This window comes from Schistocerca serialis, chromosome 1 (genome assembly GCF_023864345.2).
Source record: "Schistocerca serialis cubense isolate TAMUIC-IGC-003099 chromosome 1, iqSchSeri2.2, whole genome shotgun sequence".
In the NCBI taxonomy this organism is placed as follows: Eukaryota; Metazoa; Arthropoda; class Insecta; order Orthoptera; family Acrididae; genus Schistocerca; species Schistocerca serialis.
In genome coordinates this window covers 1,235,031,366-1,235,057,032 of record NC_064638.1, presented here as the reverse complement: position 1 = coordinate 1,235,057,032, position 25,667 = coordinate 1,235,031,366, and the positions used below count along the sequence as shown (strand labels likewise).

The window sequence follows — 25,667 nt, the reverse complement described above, 5'->3', positions numbered from 1 at the left end:
GTTCGGGTCGATTTCACCAAACAAAACTCCCATTTTGCAATAGCTCATTTATTCACCTCTTTACACAAGCAAGGACTACACAGAACTGAATGGCGGAACTGCACAAAGATAATGTTTAGCTTAGTTCGAAGACGATACTTAGATCGATACTGGTGTCGGCCTCATCGGCGCCACAGTATAGAGAAGACTTTGTGATTATAATACAGGATAGATATTGTAAAATAGCTACATCTTTTAGTAGCATGGATGGATTGGAGCTCTCTTTTGGCACCCGCCCCAACTGTAAAAAGCATAGAAGTAACATGGCACAGTCTAGTTGCACTGCATAGAAGGTCCACTCATGCAATTAATTTCCAGAATGGTGACAGAAAATTATTTGTAAGGTACAGTTGGCACACACTTGCAGTCGGGTGAGAGATTGTGTATGTAGTGGAACATATTAATAACCCTTCAGTAGTAGTAAAGTGCAAAGGATACAGAAATATTTTGTACATGCACACTGGGAATTACCTATTTCTGCGTACGACTACCATATTTGAAATTATAATAATTTCTGCTAATTCTTAATTAATGATGTATTTGTTTAAGGATGAGTGTCACTTGGCCCAGAAAAATTGGGATAACAAAAGTGTGATGCTGAACCTGAGAATTAAACAGGTGTAATGCACAAAGGCAACAATAATTATGTGTGTCCGAACTTTGACACCAATTATGTATTAAGTTAGCTTCCGACAATTAACCTGGTATTGTAAAGTCTGGATCCCTAGCTTCCTAATGGTTGTTGTATTGATTAACTTAGTCAGAATCTGTCATTACATGGTGTTATGGTAATTTCAATTATTCATTACTTTTAATCACTAAGTTTTCTAGAAAAACTAAACACATTACTGTATTTAGCATACTGCAAATTATCATCTTAATAATTCATTTACATTAAGTATGGCCTGAATAACATCCTGACATATTTAGGAATGCACTACATATGCCCAGCATGGATAACTAGCCTCAAAATGTAAAAAAGAAGAGAAAAAATTTAACTATTAATAGGAGTGCAACAGCAGTGTAGAATGGTTCTAGCCCATTTTGTTCCAAACAGAAGGTTTATTTTTTGGTTTTTCACCATGGGATATAACAAACAGCTGTGACAAATATTTCAAGTGCTAGAATCACTGAAGAAAATTTACTAGACTATATACTCTCTTGAAACACCTTTCAGTTCTTGAGGTATATGTTTCTTATTGACTTGCAAAGTTCCCAGAGCAGTCACAGTAGCTAGCAATTGCTCCCCGGATCTTTGTTCAAATCAATTGAAGTATTATATCTGTCGGTTGTGATACTGTGCCCTGAATTTTGTATAGGAATCACCATGCATTTCACCACAGCTGCAGCTGAATTTGATTGTTATGTGCCATCGTTTTTCTTTCCCGCAAATGGTTCCGTGCTGATAGTGTTATATTGTTTTAGAATCTGTAAGCATGCATATAACATACTTCTCAGGTTTTTCTTTCATGAAGACCTTAAAGGGACACCTGCAGTGTAATGACAATTCAACAATAACTCTCAACTTCCCTCTAGTACTGAATCAGTGATCCCTCGATGTTTCAGAATGTGTCCTATCAACTGATCCTTTCTTTTGGTCAAGTTGTGCCATAAATTACTTGTCTCACAAATTCTATTCAGTACCTCCTCATTAGTTACATCATCTACTCATCTTATCTTCAGCATTCTTCTGTAGCACCACACTTCACAAGCTTCTGTTCTCTCCATGTTGAAACTGTTAATCATCCGTGTTTCACTTCCATACATGGCTACATTCCATACAAATATTTTCAGAAAAGATTTCCTAACATTTAAATCTATAATAATTGTTAAAAATTTCTCTTCATCACAAAATCCCATCTACTTCAGCATCAAGTCAGTTTGCAGCCCAAATAACAAAACTCATTTAATATCCTAAGTCTCTCATTTCCTAATATAATTCCCTGAGCGTCACCTGATTTAATTTGACTATATTCCATTATCCTTGTTTTGCTTTTGTTGATGTTCATCATATCCTCCTTTTAAAAACACTGTTCCTTCCTTCCAACTGCTCCTACAAGTACTATGCTGTCACGCACAGAACTACTATGTCATCAGTATATCTCAAAGTTTTTATTTCTTCTGCCTAAACTTTAATTCCTACTACAGATTTTTCTTTCATTTCCTTTACTACTTGCTCAATGTACACACTGAATAACATCAGGGATATTCTACAACCCTGTCTCACTCCCTTCTCAACCACTGCTTCCTTTTCATGCCTCCTTGACTATTATAACTGCCAGCTGGTTTCTGTATAAATTGTAAATAGCATTTCCGTGCCTATATATTACTCCTGCTACCATCACAATTTGAAATGCTACAAGCATAAGTTTGCATTTCCTTAGCCTATCTTCTAAGGTAAGTCATACGGTAATTTTGTCTCGTGTGTTCCTACATTTCATCCGAATCGAAAATGATCTTCCCCAAAGTTGGCTTCTACCAGTGTTTCCATTCTTCTGTATGTTTGTATTTTCCAACCATGACTTATTAAACTGACAGTTCGGTTATATTCACCCCTCTCGGTACCTGTTTTCTTTGGTATTTAAATTACTATATTCTTTTTGAAGTCTGAAAATATTTTTCCTGTCTCATATATCTTGCACACCGAATGGAAGAGTTTTGTCATGGCTGGCTTTCCCAAGACTATCAGTAGTGCTGACAGAATGTTGTCAACTCCCAAGGCCTTGTATCTGCTTAGGTCATTCACTACTCTATCAAATTATTCTCAAAGTATTATATTTCCCACCACATCTTCATCTACACCCTCTTCCAATTTATAAAGTTGCCTTCAAGTTCATCTCTCTTGTATAGACCCTCTATACACTCCACCTTTAGTTTGTACTTCCTTGCTTAGGACTGGTTTTCCATCTGAGCTCTTGATATTTATACAGCTACTTTCGTTCCTCCAACAACCTCTTTCATTTTCCTGCAGAAGGTATTGATCTATAACCCAGTGACACATGCTTCTAAATCCTTAGATTTGTCCTCCAGCCATTCCTGCTTAGACATTTTGCACTTCCTATCAATCTGATTTTTTAAAGGTTTGCGATCCCTTTCCCCTGCTTCATTTGCTACATTTTTATATTTTCTCCTTTCATCAACTGAATTCAGTATATCTGTGTTATCCAAGGATTTCTGCCTTGTCTTTTTACCTATTTGGTCCTCTGCTGCTTTCAGTAATTCATCACTGACAGCTACCCATTCATCATCTACTATATTCCTTTCCCCTGTTCTAGTCACTCATTGCCTGATGCTCCCTCTGAAACTCTCAACAACCGCTTGTTCTTTCAACTTATTCAGCTCCCATCTCCTTGATTTCCTACCTTTCTGCAGTTTCTTCACTTTTAATCTACAGTTCATTGCCAATAAATTGTGGTTAGAGTCTGCCCCTGAAAATGTCTTACAATTTAAAATCTAAATCCAAAAAGCTATTATACAATCAATCTGAAACCACCTGGTGTCTCCAGGTCTCCACATATAGAACTTTCTTTCACAACACTTAAACTAATTGCAAGCAATGATCAAATTATATTCTGTGTAAAATTCGACCAGTTTCCTCTTTCAGTTCTTTCACCCATTCCATATTCACCTACAAGTTTTCCTTCTCTTCCTTTTCCTATTATCAAATTCCAGTCTCCCATAATAAGGGGAAGAAAACCAATGTGCACTCCGTGTGCATACCGGGGGGAGTCATTCCAGATGTGGAAAGGGTCCTTCCGGATGCCATGGAGGGTACAGGGTGCACCCATCTGCAGGTGGTCGCTCATGTCGGCACCAATGATGTGTGTCGCTATGGATCGGAGGAAATCCTCTCTGGCTTCCGGCGGCTATCTGATTTGGTGAAGACTGCCAGTCTCGCTAGCGGGATGAAAGCAGAGCTCACCATCTGCAGCATCGTCGACAGGACTGACTGCGGATCTTTGGTACAGAGCCGAGTGGAGGGTCTGAATCAGAGGCTGAGACGGTTCTGCGACCGTGTGGGCTGCAGATTCCTCGACTTGCGCCATAGGGTGGTGGGGTTTCGGGTTCCGCTGGATAGGTCAGGAGTCCACTACACGCAACAAGCGGCTACACGGGTAGCAGGGGTTGTGTGGCGTGGGCTGGGCGGTTTTTTAGGTTAGATGGCCTTGGGCAAGTACAGAAAGGGCAACAGCCTCAACGGGTGTGGGGCAAAGTCAGGACATGCGGGGACCAAGCAGCAATCGGTGTTGTAATTGTCAACTGTCGAAGCTGCGTTGGTAAAGTACCGGAACTTCAAGCGCTGATAGAAAGCACCGAAGCTGAAATCGTTATAGGTACAGAAAGCTGGCTTAAGCCAGAGATAAATTCTGCCGAAATTTTTACAAAGGTACAGATGGTGTTTAGAAAGGATAGATTGCATGCAACCGGTGGTGGAGTGTTCGTCGCTGTTAGTAGTAGTTTATCCTGTAGTGAAGTAGAAGTGGATAGTTCCTGTGAATTATTATGGGTGGAGGTTACACTAAACAACCGAACTAGGTTAATAATTGGCTCCTTTTACCGACCTCCCGACTCAGCAGCATTAGTGGCAGAACAACTGAGAGAAAATTTGGAATACATTTCACATAAATTTTCTCAGCATGTTATAGTCTTAGGTGGAGATTTCAATTTACCAGATATAGACTGGGACACTCAGATGTTTAGGACGGGTGGTAGGGACAGAGCATCGAGTGACATTATACTGAGTGCACTATCCGAAAATTACCTCGAGCAATTAAACAGAGAACCGACTCGTGGAGATAACATCTTGGACCTACTGATAACAAACAGACCCGAACTTTTCGACTCTGTATGTACAGAACAGGGAATCAGTGATCATAAGGCCGTTGCAGCATCCCTGAATATGGAAGTTAATAGGAATATAAAAAAAGGGAGGAAAGTTTATCTGTTTAGCAAGAGTAATAGAAGGCAGATTTCAGACTACCTAACAGATCAAAACGAAAATTTCTGTTCCGACACTGACAATGTTGAGTGTTTATGGAAAAAGTTCAAGGCAATCGTAAAATGCGTTTTAGACAGGTACGTGCCGAGTAAAACTGTGAGGGACGGGAAAAACCCACCGTGGTACAACAACAAAGTTAGGAAAGTACTGCGAAAGCAAAGAGAGCTCCACTCCACTCCAAGTTTAAACGCAGCCAAAACCTCCCAGACAAACAGAAGCTAAACGATGTCAAAGTTAGCGTAAGGAGGGCTATGCGTGAAGCGTTCATTGAATTCGAAAGTAAAATTCTATGTACCGACTTGACAGAAAATCCTAGGAAGTTCTGGTCTTACGTTAAATCAGTAAGTGGCTCGAAACAGCATATCCAGACACTACGGGATGATGATGGCATTGAAACAGAGGATGACACGCGTAAAGCTGAAATACTAAACACCTTTTTCCAAAGCTGTTTCACAGAGGAAGACCGCACTGCAGTTCCTTCTCTAAATCCTCACACAAACGAAAAAATGGCTGACATCGAAATAAGTGTCCAAGGAATAGAAAAGCAACTGGAATCACTCAATAGAGGAAAGTCCACTGGACCTGACGGGATACCAATTCGATTCTACACAGAGTACGCGAAAGAACTTGCCCCCCTTCTAACAGCCGTGTACCGCAAGTCTCTACAGGAACGGAGGGTTCCAAATGATTGGAAAAGAGCACAGATAGTCCCAGTCTTCAAGAAGGGTCGTCGAGCAGATGCGCAAAACTATAGACCTATATCTCTTACGTCGATCTCTTGTAGAATTTTAGAACATGTTTTTTGCTCGCGTATCATGTCATTTCTGGAAACCCAGAATCTACTATGTAGGAATCAACATGGATTCCGGAAACAGCGATCGTGTGAGACCCAACTCGCCTTATTTGTTCATGAGACCCAGAAAATATTAGATATAGGCTCCCAGGTAGATGCTATTTTTCTTGACTTCCGGAAGGCGTTCGATACAGTTCCGCACCGTCGCCTGATAAAGTAAGAGCCTACGGAATATCAGACCAGCTGTGTGGCTGGATTGAAGAGTTTTTAGCAAACAGAACACAGCATGTTGTTATCAATGGAGAGACGTCTACAGACGTTAAAGTAACCTCTGGCGTGCCACAGGGGAGTGTTATGGGACCATTGCTTTTCACAATATATATATAAATGACTTAGTAGATAGTGTCGGAAGTTCCATGCGGCTTTTCGCGGATGATGCTGTAGTATACAGAGAAGTTGCTGCATTAGAAAATTGTAGCGAAATACAGGAAGATCTGCAGCGGATAGGCACTTGGTGCAGGGAGTGGCAACTGACCCTTAACATAGACAAATGTAATGTATTGCGAATACATAGAAAGAAGGATCCTTTATTGTATGATTATATGATAGCGGAACAAACACTGGTAGCAGTTACTTCTGTAAAATATCTGGGAGTATGCGTACGGAACGATTTGAAGTGGAATGATCATATAAAATTAATTGTTGGTAAGGCGGGTACCAGGTTGAGATTCATTGGGAGAGTGCTTAGAAAATGTAGTCCATCAACAAAGGAGGTGGCTTACAAAACACTCGTTCGACCTATACTTGAGTATTGCTCATCAGTGTGGGATCCGTACCAAGTCGGGTTGACGGAGGAGATAGAAAAGATCCAAAGAAGAGCGGCGCGTTTCGTCACCAGGTTATTTGCTAACCGTGATAGCGTTACGGAGATGTTTAATAAACTCAAGTGGCAGACTCTGCAAGAGAGGCGCTCTGCATCGCGGTGTAGCTTGCTGTCCAGGTTTCGAGAGGGTGCGTTTCTGGATGAGGTATCGAATATATTGCTTCCCCCTACTTATACCTCCCGAGGAGATCACGAATGTAAAATTAGAGAGATTAGAGCGCGCACGGAGGCTTTCAGACAGTCGTTCTTCCCGCGAACCATACGCGACTGGAACAGGAAAGGGAGGTAATGACAGTGGCACGTAAAGTGCCCTCCGCCACACACCGTTGGGTGGCTTGCGGAGTATCACTGTAGATGTAGATGTAGATGTAGATAATTAAATTTTCACCTCCCATCTATCTGAACAGTTTCTTTTATCTCACCTCACATTTCTCCAGTGTCTTCATCATCGGAGGAGATAACTGGGATATAAGATTTGGTTACTGTGGGCTTTGTGTCTACCTTGGCTATGATAATGCATTCACTTACGCTCTTCCTGGTACCTTACCCGCCTTCCTGTTTTCTTAGTCATTATTAAATTAATCCTTGCATTACCCTACTTGATTTTGTATTTATGACCCAGTATTCACCTGACCATAAGTCCCGTTCCTTCTGCCACCAAACTTCTCTAATTCCCACTATAACTTCAATCTATCGATTTCCCTTTTTAAATTTTCTAACCTACCTGTCTGACTAAGGGATCTAACATTCCTTGCTCTGAGTAGTTGCCACCTAGAGAACTCCATATGGGACTATTTTACTTCCAGATTATTTCACCCAATATGATTGGTTGATGCTACAAGGCTGGATTAGTTGATCATCCAAATTGCAGCCCTTGAAACTACTGAAAAAGCTGATACCTCTCGTCAGGAACTTCGGCTTTCAGGGTATGCTAATATGACAGCTCCTTATTTAGCAATCATACACAAATGCTCGCTCAAAGAAAAATTCTTATCTAAGGACTGGGAACAGGAACATCTCACACTAATACTCAAGACACGAAATAGGAGTAATGCGCTGAATTACAGGCTTGTATCATCAATTTCGATTTGCAGTAGTGTTTTGGAACATATATTGTGTTTGAGTATTATGAATTACTTCAGTGAAAATGCTATATTGACACACAGTCAGTACAGATTCATAAAATTTCATTCTTGTGAAACACAGCTATTTCTTTATTCACACACTAAGTCATGAGTGCTATTAACAAGGGATCACATACGGACTACATGTTCCAGATTACCAGAAGGTTTTCGACACTGTTCCGCACAAGAGATTACTAGCCATATTGTGTGCCTATGGAGTATTATTTCTATTGTGCAACTAGATTCATGGTTTTCCATCAGAAAGATCACAGTTTATGATAACCGACATAAAGTCATTAAATAAAACATAAGTGATATCTGGCATCCCTTAAGGAATGTTATAGGCCCACTGATTTAGGAGATAATCTGAGTAGCCCTCTTAAGATTGTTCACAGGCGATTCTGTCACTTATCGTCTAGTAAAGTCATCAGTTAAGATCAAAACCAATTGCAAAATTATTTACACAAGAAAAGTGGCAACTGTCTCTAAATAATGACAAACCAAATCTATTCCTAAACGACGGAAACTATATGACAACTTCAACAGTCTTAAATTTTTTGATTAAGTTTAACTGATAAATTTAAAACAACTGTAGAATCTGATAGAAGAATTCATTAAAAAATTATTTTTCAAAATTTTAAAATACAAAAGTACATGACAACACAAAACATACCGAAGACGCACGTCTGGCACACTCTTCAAATTTACCAGATGACTCAATACATTCATTACAGTCATTCAACAATCTATGATTGAAATTAACATTCAACAGTCTAGTCACAAAAGTAGCATGTGCACTACTCTTGTCCAAAATTATTTACACTGAATATGTAATTTCATCATAATGTACATCCATTAGATTCTTCTTGTAAGCTAGTGCTAACTGGATACAAATTTAGGTTGCACTGATTCCTATGACAAACAGCCCAGACCAATTCTTTAAAATTCATTCAGTGTTAGACATTTGATTAATATTACAATAAAATGAAATTTGTGATTACAGTTTTGTAATTCATGTTGGCAAGAAACAATTTGAGGTACATAATGAAACATACTTCACAAAGTTGACAGAAACATTTTTTTTATAATAAGTTTGTATTTCATATAAAAAAATAATCATATTTTACACTGTGCACAAAGTAATATTTATAATATCAACCATCATCATCCTCTGCATCTTCATATTCAAAGTCTCTGGTCTTTACATCTGAGTCCTCACCAAACTGAATCATGTTATCTATTGTCAACATAATGTCTGCTATGTTCTCCTCGTCTCTTACATCAAATGGGTAGAATCTCACTAAGCTGTAATCTTCAATTAAGCGTCCAATTGCTTCCGTTAATCTGTTGTACTTTTGATTCCACTTTGAAGTAGTCTCCATTTCTCCTAACAGTGCATGAGGATCTGGTTCCAAGTAACTGAAAATGCAATCACAGCAATATGAGAACTCAAGAAAATATACAATAAAAGTAGTTGAAATCGGTACCCTGCCTTGATTCTCAAGCACCGAGAAACTCCAATGACGTCCAATATTTTGTTTCCAAAAAGAATAAGATGAGAGCAGAAAGCAAAGCTATTTGCAATTTAGTAATATTAATTTTATTAGCAGTTTGAGTTACAATAAAAGAACTTGAAAGCAACATACAAAAGCAAGACTACAGTTTTCATCTTTGACAGTGGTGCATATTTAATACCGAGATTTTGGTGAGTGACAAAAAAAAACAAAATATTAAACACACAAATTTAACTTTTTGGTGGTGATAATTAAAATTTTATGATCACCCCTCGAATATGTTAATTACTTCCTTTTCATTGACTAAATTTTCATGAGATGATTCAATTATTTGTTATTTAACAAGCAGCAAGGTTATGGACATCAGAGTTAAGCAAACTTTTATGGTTATGTTACGTGTTCCTGTTGCTCTCACAGGAATGTACTTTTACTTCTTGAGTTAGGTATAATGGCATATAACGTCAGGGAAATTTCTAGATTTTTTTCTGTTCTATTGTCAGTTTTATATTTTCAAGTTTACATGCTGCTGAGAACACAAACTTCATTGGAGTTATGCTTCCAGGATCAGTATACATACGTAAACCAACTCACAGATTAGGCCTTAGGCCTGTTCTAACTGACAGACTGCTGCCTCCAAGGCTGTACGAGGAACAACCTATGACTGTAGGACATGTCATGCTCATGGCTACGAAGTTTTTCACAACAGAGGCCATGGCTAAGATGTTGGTTTACTTGCTATATCAAATAAAGTTAAAATGCCAAGCTTTTGATGACAACCTCCACCATCGTCTTCAGGTGCTAAGCCTGACCATCATGAAACTGTACAGGATTCTGTCTTTTATATTCTGGAGGACTGCACGTGATTGGCTGGATTATGTCTTAGTGACATTACGGAAATGGTGCGAACTGAGGTGGTGGGACTCCTTACATCCACTGATTATGTTTGCGCTCTTTATCTGGCGTCGCTTGCAGCATCATCACTCACAACAAGAAGTCTTCCTCCATGCTCTTTCTTTATCCCGTACATGCTTCCATACATTGCTAAGTGCATAGACGGTGCACCTATTAAAACTATAATCACATCATTTTACTATCAAGTACTTCTCTGACCATAGATTCCCAATACTTTGATGTGTGGGCAAGAATTCTTGTGTGTTTCAACAAAATCTTGTTTTTATTTAACAGGCTGTGTCGGCCTCTAATGATTTTTCAAAATTCCTGTATATAAGGTGACACTGGTGCTCAACACAGTGATAGGCAACAGTCCATACAGACTGGCCGACATAACTTTTACCACACTCACAACTAAATTTATAAATCCCTGGTACTCTCAGGCCCAGATTATCTTTAACGTGTCACGATATTTAATTTCCCTGGCTGGCTGGCAGACTGGACAGATTCCTTCTCTGTTTAAAACTCTACCCACCTTGCTAGATGCTGCACTGCAGAATGGAAGTCATGCTACATGGCAGTCCTCCTGCCCTTGTGGAAAAGTGTCACAACCTTGTTTTCGTGACAGTGTTGAACCGATATCATGGACAGAATACCTGTTCCTTCTTACAACCATCATCAGGTGATTAATCTCCGAGCCGAGATGGTCCTGGACCAAAATAGTCCTGGCTCTGTGTAGATCCCTTCTGAGCTGGATGGTGAAAGTCACTCCTGCTGAGATACACATCTGTAAGCATCGCTTTTCTATAAACAGAAAGGCCAAGTCGCCCATCTGAGTTACTTTCAACCAACACATTTACAAAAGGCAACTCCATTTACACTGTAAATCTTATGTTACAATGCATACCACTCATACAGTTGATGAACTGCTGTGGCACCTCACTGACATGCAACCAGATTAAAAATGTATTGTCAACATATCTGAAGAAGCAGGATGGATAGAAGGGATCACTGTTCAATGCTCGTTCTTCTCAATCCTCCAGGGAAAAAAATTAGTTATGGCTGGTGACAGTGGGGAACCCATACCTGTTCCATCATCAGTTATTTCGTAATAATTTCCACTGTGCGAAAAAGAAATGGTCATCAAGATGTGCCGAAATAATTTTAAATTTTCAGCATAGAAATGAGCAGCCAATAGTTTCAATGTTGCTTCCACTGGTGCCTTCATAAAAAAGGAGACAACATTGAGGCTGACCATGACTTCACTTGGGACTGTCTTCATCTGCTTTACAATAACAACAAACATATATGATTTCTTAAGGTTATTTCTACAGGTACCAATAATTCGGTTACGACCTTTGCTAGCCTTTGGGTAGTAGAATACATAGCACTAACACTTGATCTCAGCAGCACCCCGTGTCTGTGTATTTTAAGCAGACTTTACGTCCTGGGTAGTCTAGGTGCTGTCGGTCTTAAATTCTTCAAAAGTTACTCAGAGAAAAAACAGTTCTTTAGTAGCTCCCCTCTCTTCCTGGTAAGTGCAAAAGTGGGATCCTGTTGAGAATTTGATATGTCCTGTCTTTCAATAACAGACCACGTTTCTTATGATAATATGTAGCACTGAGGACAACTGTAGCATTATGCTTGCCAGGCAATAAGACAATTCCCTGAATGATTTCACCCTAATAATATTGGACTTACAGGGATTGGCTGTCGGTAAAATCCAGATAGTAGCAAGGCTTACCTCATTTGCCGCTTCTTGGGGAATTGCTACACTGCTTGTTCTATTCCATTCAGTAACTGGTAGCAATTGTGAAACTTGAGCAAAGTTCATATCTTTACTGAGAATTGAGATGGAGGCTTCGACAAGTTCCTTATCGGAGAATTTGACAATAGTATGGTGAACATCACTGGACCTAGGAGTTCCTTGTCTATGGTTAAGGTGCTCAAATTTATTGGCCTGTTTTGCCATTGTCTTGCTTAAATTAGCTCATTGATGTGTAGTCCAAGTCATGTCCACCGCAGTATTCAGCAATGAAAACAAAGTCTGCCTGCACACAATTACAGTCATTTGTGTTTAAGAGGTAAACCTCGTGATTGGTATCTCGAAGAGTGTATTTGTCAACGATAATGCTGATTCCACCGTAGGCCATATGGACTGGGATGCAGTAAGTTACCACTCTTCTTCCAATTTCATGTTTGTGGAGAGAATCCTGACAGTGGTCGGTACATGCAGAATGTTATTTGCCAGTTTTCATGCTGTTCTAGCAGCAGGTGATGATAGGCTGTTCCAACATAATAATTCTCACTAACATTCTGCCCATGAAACTTAATATACTGTACAAAATGTGCAGCCAGCACAAACTTGGGATTTGTCTCCAATTGGGCAAGTGGGCAGCGTGAAGGAATGACACATAATTCACGTAGCTCATCCGCCAAAACAGAGCTACCCAAACAGGTGGAGCACGCATAGAATAACATATTTCAAGCTAGTATTTGCCACCTGTAGGATTGTCCACATGGCAGAGTTAGTGCTTGCTAAACTGTGCACCAATATGAATGTTTCAGCAATGGCCCTTACATGATATCTCAGAACTACTTGAGCTACTGAAACATAAATGTAATAATTTCATGTACTCTACATTTACTGTCTCTGTAATAAACATGTAGTGAATTGTAAAACTCTCAATTTGTGTTCTTTCTTCTGGCATTGTACTGCACACAAGATCCATAGGGGCCAAATCTGTCGTTTTTTTAGATTAGATTAGATTTACCCATGGTGACAAAATTTCGAAATATGTGCTCAATGCAGAAAATAGTTATTTCTTTCATATAAATGTACACTGCAAACAGGTAATTGCACTATTTTATCAGGTCTGTTATTCATAAGCTAGCTGAAATCAACACCATACAAAGGAAAGTTGTAGTATGAAGAAATACTGAAAAAACATACTGGTCTACAAGGGTGGTTTGATAAGTCTGGTAAAAAACAAGAAAGAAATATCTGTTCTGTACACAACTCACCTTACTTCTCGATGTAGTCTCCTTTGACAGATATACAGCTGGTCCAGCAATCCCCCAGCTTCTTCATCCCCTTGGAAAAATAGGTTATGTAAAAGTCTACAAAATACTCATTGACTGCAACTATTCCTTCCTCATTTGATGAAAATTTCTTCCCAGCAAGCCAAAGTTTCAAGTTGGGAAACAGAAGAAATCACTCGAGGCCAAGCCTGGTGAACAGGGTGGATGAGGAACTGATTCAAAGCTCAATTCATGCACTTCTGCTATAGTTGTCACTGACGTGTGAGAAGGTGCATTATCCCGGTGAAAGAGAACTTTTCTGCATGCCAACCTTTGTCTTTTTTCAGGCACTGCAAGTTTCAAACAATCTAACAATGGTTCTATATTTTCCAAGTAATCTATGAGAATTATTCCTTGGGAATCCAAGAAAACATTGGCAATCACCTTACCAGCTAAAAGAGTGACCTTTGCCTTCATCGAAGCATTTTCACCAGACTTTATATATTGTTTTGAACGTCGTTTTGACAATGGCATGAAATGATGGATCCAGGTTTCATCAACAGTCACAAATAATCATAGAATGAAGGCTTCCATGGCAGGTGTTGTCATCACTTAACATTTCCGGGCTGAGATGCTGTGGTCCATACATAAGACTCTCCCCTGACATTTCGCCTTCAACTGCGGAAGGCATCCTCCAAGGACAATCGGCGAACTGCAACGAGAGCAATAGTGAGCGCCGTATATACAAGCCATCAAGAGGGCGCCACTGTCAATCATATGACATTGGCTGTGCTGTGATCTCTGGTATTGCCAACTTTCTCAATTGAAACTACATCTACATCTACATCTACATTGATACTCCGCAAGCCACCCAACGGTGTGTGGCGGAGGGCACTTTACGTGCCACTGTCATTACCTCCCTTTCCTGTTCCAGTCGCGTATGGTTCGCGGGAAGAACGACTGTCTGAAAGCCTCCGTGCGCGCTCTAATCTCTCTAATTTTACATTCGTGATCTCCTCGGGAGGTATAAGTAGGGGGAAGCAATATATTCGATACCTCATCCAGAAACGCACCCTCTCGAAACCTGGACAGCAAGCTACACCGCGATGCAGAGCGCCTCTCTTGCAGAGTCTGCCACTTGAGTTTATTAAACATCTCCGTAACGCTATCACGGTTACCAAATAACCCGGTGACGAAACGCGCCGCTCTTCTTTGGATCTTTTCTATCTCCTCCGTTAACCCGACCTGGTACGGATCCCACACTGATGAGCAATACTCAAGTATAGGTCGAACGAGTGTTTTGTAAGCCACCTCCTTTGTTGATGGACTACATTTTCTAAGCACTCTCCCAATGAATCTCAACCTGGTACCCGCCTTACCAACAATTAATTTTATATGATCATTCCACTTCAAATCGTTCCGTACGCATACTCCCAGATATTTTACAGAAGTAACTGCTACCAGTGTTTGTTCCGCTATCATATAATCATACAATAAAGGACACTTCTTTCTATGTATTCGCAATACATTACATTTGTCTATGTTAAGGGTCAGTTGCCACTCCCTGCACCAAGTGCCTATCCGCTGCAGATCTTCCTGTATTTCGCTACAATTTTCTAATGCAGCAACTTCTCTGTATACTACAGCATCATCCGCGAAAAGCCGCATGGAACTTCCGACACTATCTACTAAGTCATTTATATATATATTGTGAAAAGCAATGGTCCCATAACACTCCCCTGTGGCACGCCAGAGGTTACTTTAACGTCTGTAGACGTCTCTCCATTGATAACAACATGCTGTGTTCTGTTTGCTAAAAACTCTTCAATCCAGCCACACAGCTGGTCTGATATTCCGTAGGCTCTTACTTTGTTTATCAGGCGACGGTGCGGAACTGTATCGAACGCCTTCCGGAAGTCAAGAAAAATAGCATCTACCTGGGAGCCTGTATCTAATATTTTCTGGGTCTCATGAACAAATAAGGAGAGTTGGGTCTCACACGATCGCTGTTTCCGGAATCCATGTTGATTCCTACATAGTAGATTCTGGGTTTCCAGAAATGACATGATACGCGAGCAAAAAACATGTTCTAAAATTCTACAAGAGATCGACGTAAGAGATATAGGTCTATAGTTTTGCGCATCTGCTCGACGACCCTTCTTGAAGACTGGGACTATCTGTGCTCTTTTCCAATCATTTGGAACCCTCCGTTCCTGTAGAGACTTGCGGTACACGGCTGTTAGAAGGGGGGCAAGTTCTTTCGCGTACTCTGTGTAGAATCGAATTGGTATCCCGTCAGGTCCAGTGGACTTTCCTCTATTGAGTGATTCCAGTTGCTTTTCTATTCCTTGGACACTTATTTCGATGTCAGCCATTTTTTCGTTTGTGTGAGGATTTAGAGAAGGAACTGCAGTGCGGTCTTCCTCTGTGAAACAGCTTTGGAAAAAGGTGTTTAGTATTTCAGCTTTACGCGTGTCATCCTCTGTTTCAATGCCATCATCATCCCGTAGTGTCTGGATATGCTGTTTCGAGCCACTTACTGATTTAACGTAAGACCAGAACTTCCTAGGATTTTCTGTCAAGTCGGTACATAGAATTTTACTTTCGAATTCAATGAACGCTTCACGCATAGCCCTCCTTACACTAACTTTGACATCGTTTAGCTTCTGTTTGTCTGGGAGGTTTTGGCTGCGTTTAAACTTGGAGTGGAGTGGAGCTCTCTTTGCTTTCGCAGTACTTTCCTAACTTTGTTGTTGTACCACGGTGGGTTTTTCCCGTCCCTCACAGTTTTACTCGGCACGTACCTGTCTAAAACGCATTTTACGATTGCCTTGAACTTTTTCCATAAACACTCAACATTGTCAGTGTCGGAACAGAAATTTTCGTTTTGATCTGTTAGGTAGTCTGAAATCTGCCTTCTATTACTCTTGCTAAACAGATAAACTTTCCTCCCTTTTTTTATATTCCTATTAACTTCCATATTCAGGGATGCTGCAACGGCCTTATGATCACTGATTCCCTGTTCTGTACATACAGAGTCGAAAAGTTCGGGTCTGTTTGTTATCAGTAGGTCCAAGATGTTATCTCCACGAGTCGGTTCTCTGTTTAATTGCTCGAGGTAATTTTCGGATAGTGCACTCAGTATAATGTCACTCGATGCTCTGTCCCTACCACCCGTCCTAAACATCTGAGTGTCCCAGTCTATATCTGGTAAATTGAAATCTCCACCTAAGACTATAACATGCTGAGAAAATTTATGTGAAATGTATTCCAAATTTTCTCTCAGTTGTTCTGCCACTAATGCTGCTGAGTCGGGAGGTCGGTAAAAGGAGCCAATTATTAACCTAGTTCGGTTGTTTAGTGTAACCTCCACCCATAATAATTCACAGGAACTATCCACTTCTACTTCACTACAGGATAAACTACTACTAACAGCGACGAACACTCCACCACCGGTTGCATGCAATCTATCCTTTCTAAACACCGTCTGCACCTTTGTAAAAATTTCGGCAGAATTTATCTCTGGCTTAAGCCAGCTTTCTGTACCTATAACGATTTCAGCTTCGGTGCTTTCTATCAGCGCTTGAAGTTCCGGTACTTTACCAACGCAGCTTCGACAGTTGACAATTACAATACCGATTGCTGCTTGGTCCCCGCATGTCCTGACTTTGCCCCGCACCCGTTGAGGCTGTTGCCCTTTCTGTACTTGCCCAAGGCCATCTAACCTAAAAAACCACCCAGCCCACGCCACACAACCCCTGCTACCCGTGTAGCCGCTTGTTGCGTGTAGTGGACTCCTGACCTATCCAGCGGAACCCGAAACCCCACCACCCTATGGCGCAAGTCGAGGAATCTGCAGCCCACACGGTCGCAGAACCGTCTCAGCCTCTGATTCAGACCCTCCACTCGGCTCTGTACCACTAATTGATTGTCACGCTGTTGCTGCAACATTGACATCCATATCTTATCCAGCTTAATGCCTTCATCTTTTCTATTAAAATTATTGCAGTGTTTGGCAATCTCAATGGCCTCTCTGTACATTGACGCATAATAATGCGACGTCTTTGCTTTGCCGGTCGTCTCACTAAACTTTATTTCATGATCACCTTAGTTTCAATTGAGAAAGTTGGCAATATCAGAGATCACAGCACAGCCGACATCACGTGATTGACAGCGGCGCCATCTGGATGGCTTGTATATATGGCGCTCACTAGTGCTCTCGTTGCAGTTCGCCGATTGTCCTCGGAGGATGCCTTCCACAGTCGAAGGCGAAACATCAGGTGAGAGTCTTATGTATGGACCACGGCATCTCAGCCCAGAAATGTTAAGTGCTGAGTCACAAATAAGCACAAAAAGTCTTGCGGATTGGGGTTAAATATCACCAGATATTGTGTTGAAATCTATCGCCAGATGCACTTTTGATAGATTGTGACCAATCGTTGCACCCACCTCATATACAGCTTCTTCATAGCCAATTCTTCCTGCAGGATATTATGCACTCAGTTAATTGAGATACCTATGGTCTCAGCAATCTCACTTATTTCTAGTTGGTGGCCTTGCATTACCATATCATGGCTTCTCTCAATGGTTCCCTTTGTGGTAACCTCAACTGGACATTCAGAGGGCGTATCATCTTCGATGCTCGCCCAAGTATGTTTAAAGTCATTAATCCAAAAGTAAATGGTCATCAAAGTTGTTGCAGCATTTGCATGAACTTCAATTCTGTTTTGATCTGTACGGCAGTCCACCCTTCAAATGATAACAGCACAAAACTCAGTTTTCCCCATTTTCAATCATAGTCAAGACACTGAACAATTCATATGATTGTCAAAAATGAATTGAATGCAGTACATTGTTAAAATTCTTTACACAATCCTTGAAATAATCAAGATTCCATCCATGAAGGTGCAAGAAAAATGTTCCATTTTTTATGGAAATTTACCAGATTTATCGAACCACACTCGTATTTGAGATGGGAGGTTAGTGTTTGCATAGCAGTTCCTGAAACAATGACTACTACAGAACAGCTTTTATAATTAATCAGAATTCCGAGATTTTGCAACTATAAAATAGTTTCTCAAGGTGGTGAAAGGGGTTGAACAGACAACAAAAAAAGGACATAAGCAATTTAGGATTATTTAAATAATCAAAGTTTGAAAAATGGGGAAGAGTTTTCAGAAAAGTGGCAAAAAATCATTATTCTACACAAGATACAGCACAGAAGCTTTACCTGTCAAGGCGTGATCGTGCAGTCTTGCTTAATAGGTCCATCTTGCTCAAGACATTTATATGTGGAAGTTCTAAATTTGTCATAACACTTAATGCTGCCATTGTGCCAGACAGAAACTTGGCAGGATCTACCATAAACTGAGAGTCTATGAGGAACACCGCACAAAGGCGAAAGTCCTGACGCTGCAGATGTTCAACAAGCTGTCTCATGACTGTCATGTGTGTGTACAGCTCTATCTGCCCAGGACAGTCAAACAGAGTGTAGTCATCCTCATCCTCACCTAGCTGCTCTTCCAACCAGTCGATATTCTCCACCAGGTACCTATACGAGAGAAAACACAATGATTATTTTTTAGTTTTCTTAATATATATAACTCACTGTTAAAAATTGTGTATCTCCAATCCTCTTCCTTTTCTTGGTATACTGCCCTAACATCACAAAAAAGAGGCAAGGGTATCTGTGTGTGTGTGGGGGGGGGGGGGGGGGGGGGTCACTAACATTTTCTTTTACAAATAGACTCCTTATGCAGACTTCAGAGTAATGTTCCTTATCCTTATGCTGGTGCAGAGGTCTTCAACAAGCTCCCAGTTGGACATAAGGCAATAAACTGTAAATCCCAACAAATTCAAAAGAAAATTGGGGTTCATGCAGGGTCAGCTCCTCCTGCCACATGTTACTTGATGATCTACTTTCTATGGACTGAATATCTGTGTTAGCTATATGGCAACTACAATCAAAGGCTAGTTATTACACACATCTGCAACCAAGCAAACATCTGTGTGTGCACCTGAAAAAACTGTTCTGTGCATATTCCTGTATACATAACTATGTCAAATAAATTAGGCTACACCACATAACCACACATGAAAGATGTCTACATAATCACTTTGAACAAAATCTTACTTGAAATACTACAGGTTTTACTTTTGTTTCAAAGTATACTTAAAGAAAGCAATGAAGATGTTGAAAATCAGCTACAGTCTTTTCAAAGGAAGCATCTCAACAACTGCGTCAAATTATTTAAGGAAACCATGGAAAAACAAAATCAGGATGACCAGACAGCAATGTGAATCTCAATCCTGCTAAATGCAGGTCCAGTAGCTTAAACATGGCACCACTTCACTCAGCAAGGACACCACTTGCCATTTACAATAATATACTGCATAACACATTCTTTAGGTTATTCAGATATTATAGAAGTTGGTCATTCAGATATTATAAAAGATACTCCTTATATTTACCTGTTTGTTATCAATAGATAGTGGAGTATGCTATTCAATCCCTATCAGAGATACAGGTGGGAGGACTTCAATATTCACTTACATTCATAATTTCATGAAATCTTGTTAAATGAGAGCCAGCAATGTTTCACAAAGTCAATTCTGCCTGTACTAATACTTCTTTGGGGAGGGAATCATTTCTCTCCCTCGGTCATTAGTACGTTACATTTAGGAAGCCCACAACAAACATTGGCGAGATTGGCTTATGTATCTTTGTAGTGTGAATGAAATTAGCTGTCCAATCTGTCACCACTTCCCTACCAGCAGGCAAAATATATTTTATATTCCTTGTAGGTCTTCAGTCCCCTGACCATGACAGCATTGGGTGCTGACCTTACAGTACGTGTTTCCACCAGGGGTAGTTATATAATATAGGACAGGAGGAAGGTCACAAATACACAGCAAAAAAAGCAGTAAGTCAATGGAATGATTATTTATTGCCCATTTAAGAATATATCTGGATGATTTTCTATAGCAGGGACAACATCAATCCACAGTTCCGAATAACTTGATGGATAAACAGTCATGTTTGTCTGGCCCTCATGGAGTCCTAATTAATGAAGCGTGGGACTTCATCTTAAGAATAAGGCAGGCGATACTGTTGCTGACCCTGAGAGGTAAGGGACGTGAAAACAAAGGTTGATAAGCATGGCAATTCCTACCCCATCAACATCGATGCATAGTATACAGACAGCTCGTAGAGCAAGTTGTGTGTGCATGTAATTATAATCGTCAAGGCCGGCACATGGCATAATCCCGTGGCGTAAGTGGATGTTACCGCTATGATTTTGCACACAACTGATTCCAAAGTAATGAACACCAGTTCATGTTAACACAAGATGACAGTGACTTCCACATTAATGTTTTAACAACATTTGAAATCTGCAACAGAATGGGGGCCAGAGAGCAGCTCTAAGAAGTTTTCCTACCTTAAAGGAAACACAATGAAGTGCATGCTCCACGAAAAAGCATTTCCTGTAGTCAACAAAAGAAGTAAATCCTTTATTCAGCCTTACCAAGGCAGGAGAGAGAATTGGGGAGGGGGAGGGGAAGGCAGTGCTGTTCATTCCTGTGGCTTTTTTTGGCCAGAGTTGCCTGAGTGGTGGGTTGGTTGGTTTGTTTAAAAGAGGGGAGAAGGGACAAAACTATGAAGTCATCGGTCCCTTATTCCTAATAAAACAATGCCACAAGTGTGAGAATAAAACAGACAAGACATACAACACAAAATGGAAAGAAAGGAAAAACCACAAGAACAAAGGAATGGCAACAAACACTAAAAGGACCAAAGAGGACAAGAAAACAACAGAGAGACTCTAGAAACAGAAGAGAGTAAAACAAGAAAGAGGATTACAGTGGCTGGCCGACCTAGAGAGTAAAAAGGAAATGCCAGCCACTCTGCAACACCTTAAAGCCCCCACCCTAAAAGCGCTATGGTGGAGGACACAGAGGAACAAAGGACATGCACTAAAACTTAGATCAAATGATAAAACCCACCCTCGTGAATAAAACACAAAATTAAATCAGCTAATGAGGCATAGGCAGATAAAATGACTGGCAACGAGTCTGGTAATCCAAGATTTCATCGCTGGACAATCAAAGCGGGACAGTGCACCAGAATATGGGCCACTGTCAGCTGGGCGCCGCATGACACTGAGGTGGGTCTTCACGGCGCAGGAGGTAACTGTGGGTGGCCCAAGCATGGCCAATGCGGAGCCAGCAGAGGACAATTGACTCCCTGCGAGATGCCCGCATGGCAGACTTGCGCACTTTCATAGTCTCCTTAATGACACACAGTTTGCTGTGCATACTGTTATGCCATTCTGTCTCCCAAAGTTGAAAAACCCTGCAGCGTAAGTCAGAATGCAGGTCAGATTCAGATTTGCCTATCTCCAGAAGCGGTTTCCGTGTAGCCTGTTTGGCCAGCCTGCCAGCAAGTTCGTTGCCTGGTATACTGACGTGTCCTGCAGTCCACATAAACACCACTGAACGATAGGACTGGTCCAGGGCATAGATGACTCCTGGATGGACACCACCAAAGTATGGCGAAGGTAGCACCGGTCGATAGCTTTTAGGCTGCTCTAGGAATCAGTACACAGAAGAAACAATTCCTCAGGGCATGAACGGATATACTGAAGTGCACGAGATACGGCCACCAGCTCTGCAGTGAATACACTGCAGCCATCGGGCATGGAATGCTGTTCAATATGGCCTCTGTGGTCAAAGGCGTAGCCAACATTACCATCAGCCATCGAGCTGTCGGTGTAAACCACTTCAGAGCCCCAGAACACTTCAAGAATTGAGAGGAAGTGATATGGGTGAGCCGCAGGGTTAACGGAGGCCTTAGGGCCATGCAAAAGCTCCAGGCCAAGCTTCGGCCTACAGCTACACCACAGAGGTGTACGTGAATGGACCTCAAGGAGAGGTGGTACAGGCATGGACTCCAGTTCAGACAGAAGCAATCACTCACGAACCGAAATCGTTAACCCTGACCTGGGCCAACTATGCGGGAGGTGAACCGCTGTGGTTGGGAAAAGAAGACAATAATTAGGATGTTCAGGTGAGCTATGAGTGTGTGTGCAACATAACTGGTGAGCAGTTGCGCACATCTGATATTCAATGGAGGGTCTCCAGCCTCCACCAGTACGGTTGTCACCAGACTTGTCCTAAAAGCTCCTGGTAGTCAAACTCTGCAATAGAGCAATGGGTCGAGCAAACGCAATGCTGAGGGCACCACCAAACCATAAATAACACTCCCACAGTCAAGGCGGGATTGTACAAGGGCTCTGTAGAATTGCAGCAGCGTGGAGCGATCTGCACCCAAGTTGGTGTTTCTCAGGCAGCGGAGGGCACTGAAGTGCTGCCAACACTTCCGTTTAAGCTGACGGAGATGAGGAAGCCAAGTAAAACTAGTGCCGAAAATCAGACCTACGAATCGATATGTCCCCACTACAGTGAGTGGATCGTCATCAAGGTAAAGTGCTGGTTCCGGATGAACGGTATGATGCCAACAGAAATGCATGACACGTCTTCATGCCGGAAAACTGGAAGCCATGGGCTAGAGTCCATGACTGCACCTTGTGGATGGCTTCCTGTAGGGACTCCATTCTCCTGGACATGGATGAAACTATGGGAGTCACCAACTTGGACATGGAAAGTATGGAGAGACAGGAAGTTTCGGATAAAAATCAGGAGTGGTCCCTGGAGACCCCACTCATACAATGTGGCAAGGATATGATGTCACCAAGTCGTGTCGTATGCTTTACGTAGGTCAAAAAAGACGGCAATCAGGTGTTGCCATCTGGAAAAGGATGTTCAGATGGCAGACTCGATGGATACAAGATTATCAGTGGTAAAGCGACCCTGGCGGAAGCTGCCCTGACATGGAGCCAGCAAGCCACGTGACTCCAGGACCCAACCCAGTTGCCGTAGCTCAGCCAGGCGGTGAAAAAACCGCTGCAATTCCACTGGAGGATGACGTCATCGTGAGACTGGGAAGGCATGCAACATTCAATGAGGCATTTTATGTCTCAGGGCCACCTGCTGCCACCCACTTTTTGCCTGAGCAGTCTATATCCATTGTGTCTGAGGGTCTGGAGAGATCTAGGTCCTCAGTGGACGCCAGAATCTCCACCCCATCGTCAGACACAGAGCTTGTAGGTAGCGGTGGTGTGGGTGGCATCGCAATTTCCTTGGTCTTATGGGTCTACTTTTTTTTATTTCTCTTGCTGCTCCTTGGGTTTCCCTGGCTTGGAGGAATTCACTGGCTCTGTCTCGGGGACTGAGGATGAGCATGAAGACCTACAACCAGCTTCTTTTGAGCTCTCCAGCCACTGGTGGGTGTCATCTTTCCCACTAGCAGAAACCTGGGAAGGGAATGACCCAGGGGACCCCATCCTAGTGAGAGAAGCTGAAGAAGACTTATGCTTCTCCATCTTAAAGGTGGGGACGGACGTCCCTGATAGTTTGGGGGGGGGGGGGGGGTCCCGAAGTAGGTGGTGCGTGCGAAACCAACAGGGAGGGAAGTGCCCCCCACCATCAAGGAGACAGGTGTAGTCTTCCGGCTCAGAGAGGTGACTGGGGTTGGCGGAGCTGATGGTGCCAGAACTATTGTAGCGGTGGCATAAGACGATGTCATACATACAGGATGCAGGCGTTCAAATTTTCTCTTGGCCTCAGTGTAGGTCAGTCGGTCCAGGGTCTTGTACTCCATAATTTTCCTTTGTTTCTGGAGAATCCTGCAGTCTGGCGAGCAAGGTGAATGGTGCTCTCCGCAGATGACACAGATAGGAGGCGGGGCACATGGAGTAATGGGATGTGATGGGTGTCCGCAATCTCAACATGTAACGCTGGAATTACAGTGGGAAGACACATGGCTGAACTTCCAGCACTTAAAGCACCACATCGGGGGAGGGATATAGGACTTTGCATCACAGTGGTAGACCATCACCTTGACCTCAGGCAATGTATCACCCTCGAAGGCCAAGATGAAGGCACCGATGGCAACCCGATTATCCCTCGGACCCTGGTGGACACACTGGACGAAATGTACACCTCGCCGCTCTAAAATGGCGCACAACTCATCGCCACACTGCAATAGAAGGCCCCTGTGAAACATGATACCCTGGACCATACTTAAGCTCTTATGGGGCTTGATGGTTACAGAAACATCCCCCAGTTGTTACAAGCAAGTAACGTCCGTGACTGGGCAGGGGATGCTGTTTTGATCAAGACTGGCCTAGATCTCATTTTGGACAATCCCTCCACCTCCCCAAACTCGTCCTCTAAATGCTCAACAAAAAACTGAGGCTTCATCATCATGAAAGATTCCCCATCAGCTCTCGAACATACAAAGTACCGGGGTGAATAAGATCTGCTGGCATCCTTAGCCTGACGTTCCTCCCATGGTGTGGCCAGGGAGGGGAACGATTTGGGGTCATACTTCTGTGCGTTGAATTGAGCTTGTGAACGCTTAGAGACTGCTGGTGTTTCACCACCAGCAAGAGATGATGGACTACGTTTCACTGCATGCCATCTGCCCTGATGCCACCCATTCCAACCAGGGCCACCCAGCCACAGCAAAGGACACCTGGCAGGATGGCCACTACCAGGAGTCCCGATGCCCCAGGGGGATGGGCAACTACCCCTTGGCATAAGCGGGGAGCTAACGGCACAGGCATCAGAAGAGCAATCCCTGTGAAGTCAGGGGGCTACAACCAACAGGGTACATGGTGACCCCACCACAACGGGCTGGCTACTGTGCTGGATATCAGGTGCAAATAAGTCCATGGTCATCGTCGACGCAGAATGCGACACTGCATAGTGCATGGTGCATGGTGGAAAACGCACCCAGGAAGGTGTCCTTGCTGAGGAGATGGAGAATGAGCAGGACTGAAATGCGACAACGAGAAAGTAGGCTAAAGATCTCAATGCACAACGGACATGATGCACCATGTAAGGCGCCCTTCCCCAATTGGTTCACTCTTCGGGAAAATTTTGTAGAATGGAGGTCAAACCCTACAGGGGACCATCACATGAAGGCTGAAACATGTGAAGCTCCTTTTAGTCGCCTCTTACAACAAGCAAGAATATCTCAGGCCTATTCTTATCCCCGGACCCACAGGGGGGAAAGTGGTGGGGAACACTTCCTGTCATTTAGGTTGGTCATTCGATGGAGGTGCCAGGAGGGTGTGCCCTGGGAAAAAAAAAGGTATCCTTTCATGGTGACATGTCTGCAGCTTCAGTTTGAGCACAATGTCTCCACCCTTTACCGACTGACGACATCTTGCGACTTTCTTCAACTATCTGTTTGGCTGATATTAAAACTACTTTACCACCACATCCAATAGTTCTTCATCTAGGCAACACATTGATGGGTCCTGATGACCGAGAAAAA

At 42.2% G+C, this 25,667-nt stretch overlaps 1 protein-coding gene across 1 annotated transcript in view; it reads right to left on the bottom strand.

Annotated features, from left to right (window-relative positions):
* Positions 1–7,847: 7,847 nt before the first annotated feature.
* The window catches only part of LOC126419234 (GPN-loop GTPase 3), a 31,064-nt gene continuing 13,244 nt past the window's right edge, over positions 7,848–25,667 (bottom strand). The window contains exons 3-4 of the mRNA XM_050086382.1: positions 18,495–18,815; positions 7,848–9,257 (exon numbers count right to left, since the gene is read on the bottom strand). Of these exons, the coding sequence (XP_049942339.1) occupies positions 8,993–9,257; positions 18,495–18,815 (586 nt within the window). The 3' untranslated portion in view covers positions 7,848–8,992. The remainder of the gene's footprint in view (positions 9,258–18,494; positions 18,816–25,667) is intronic.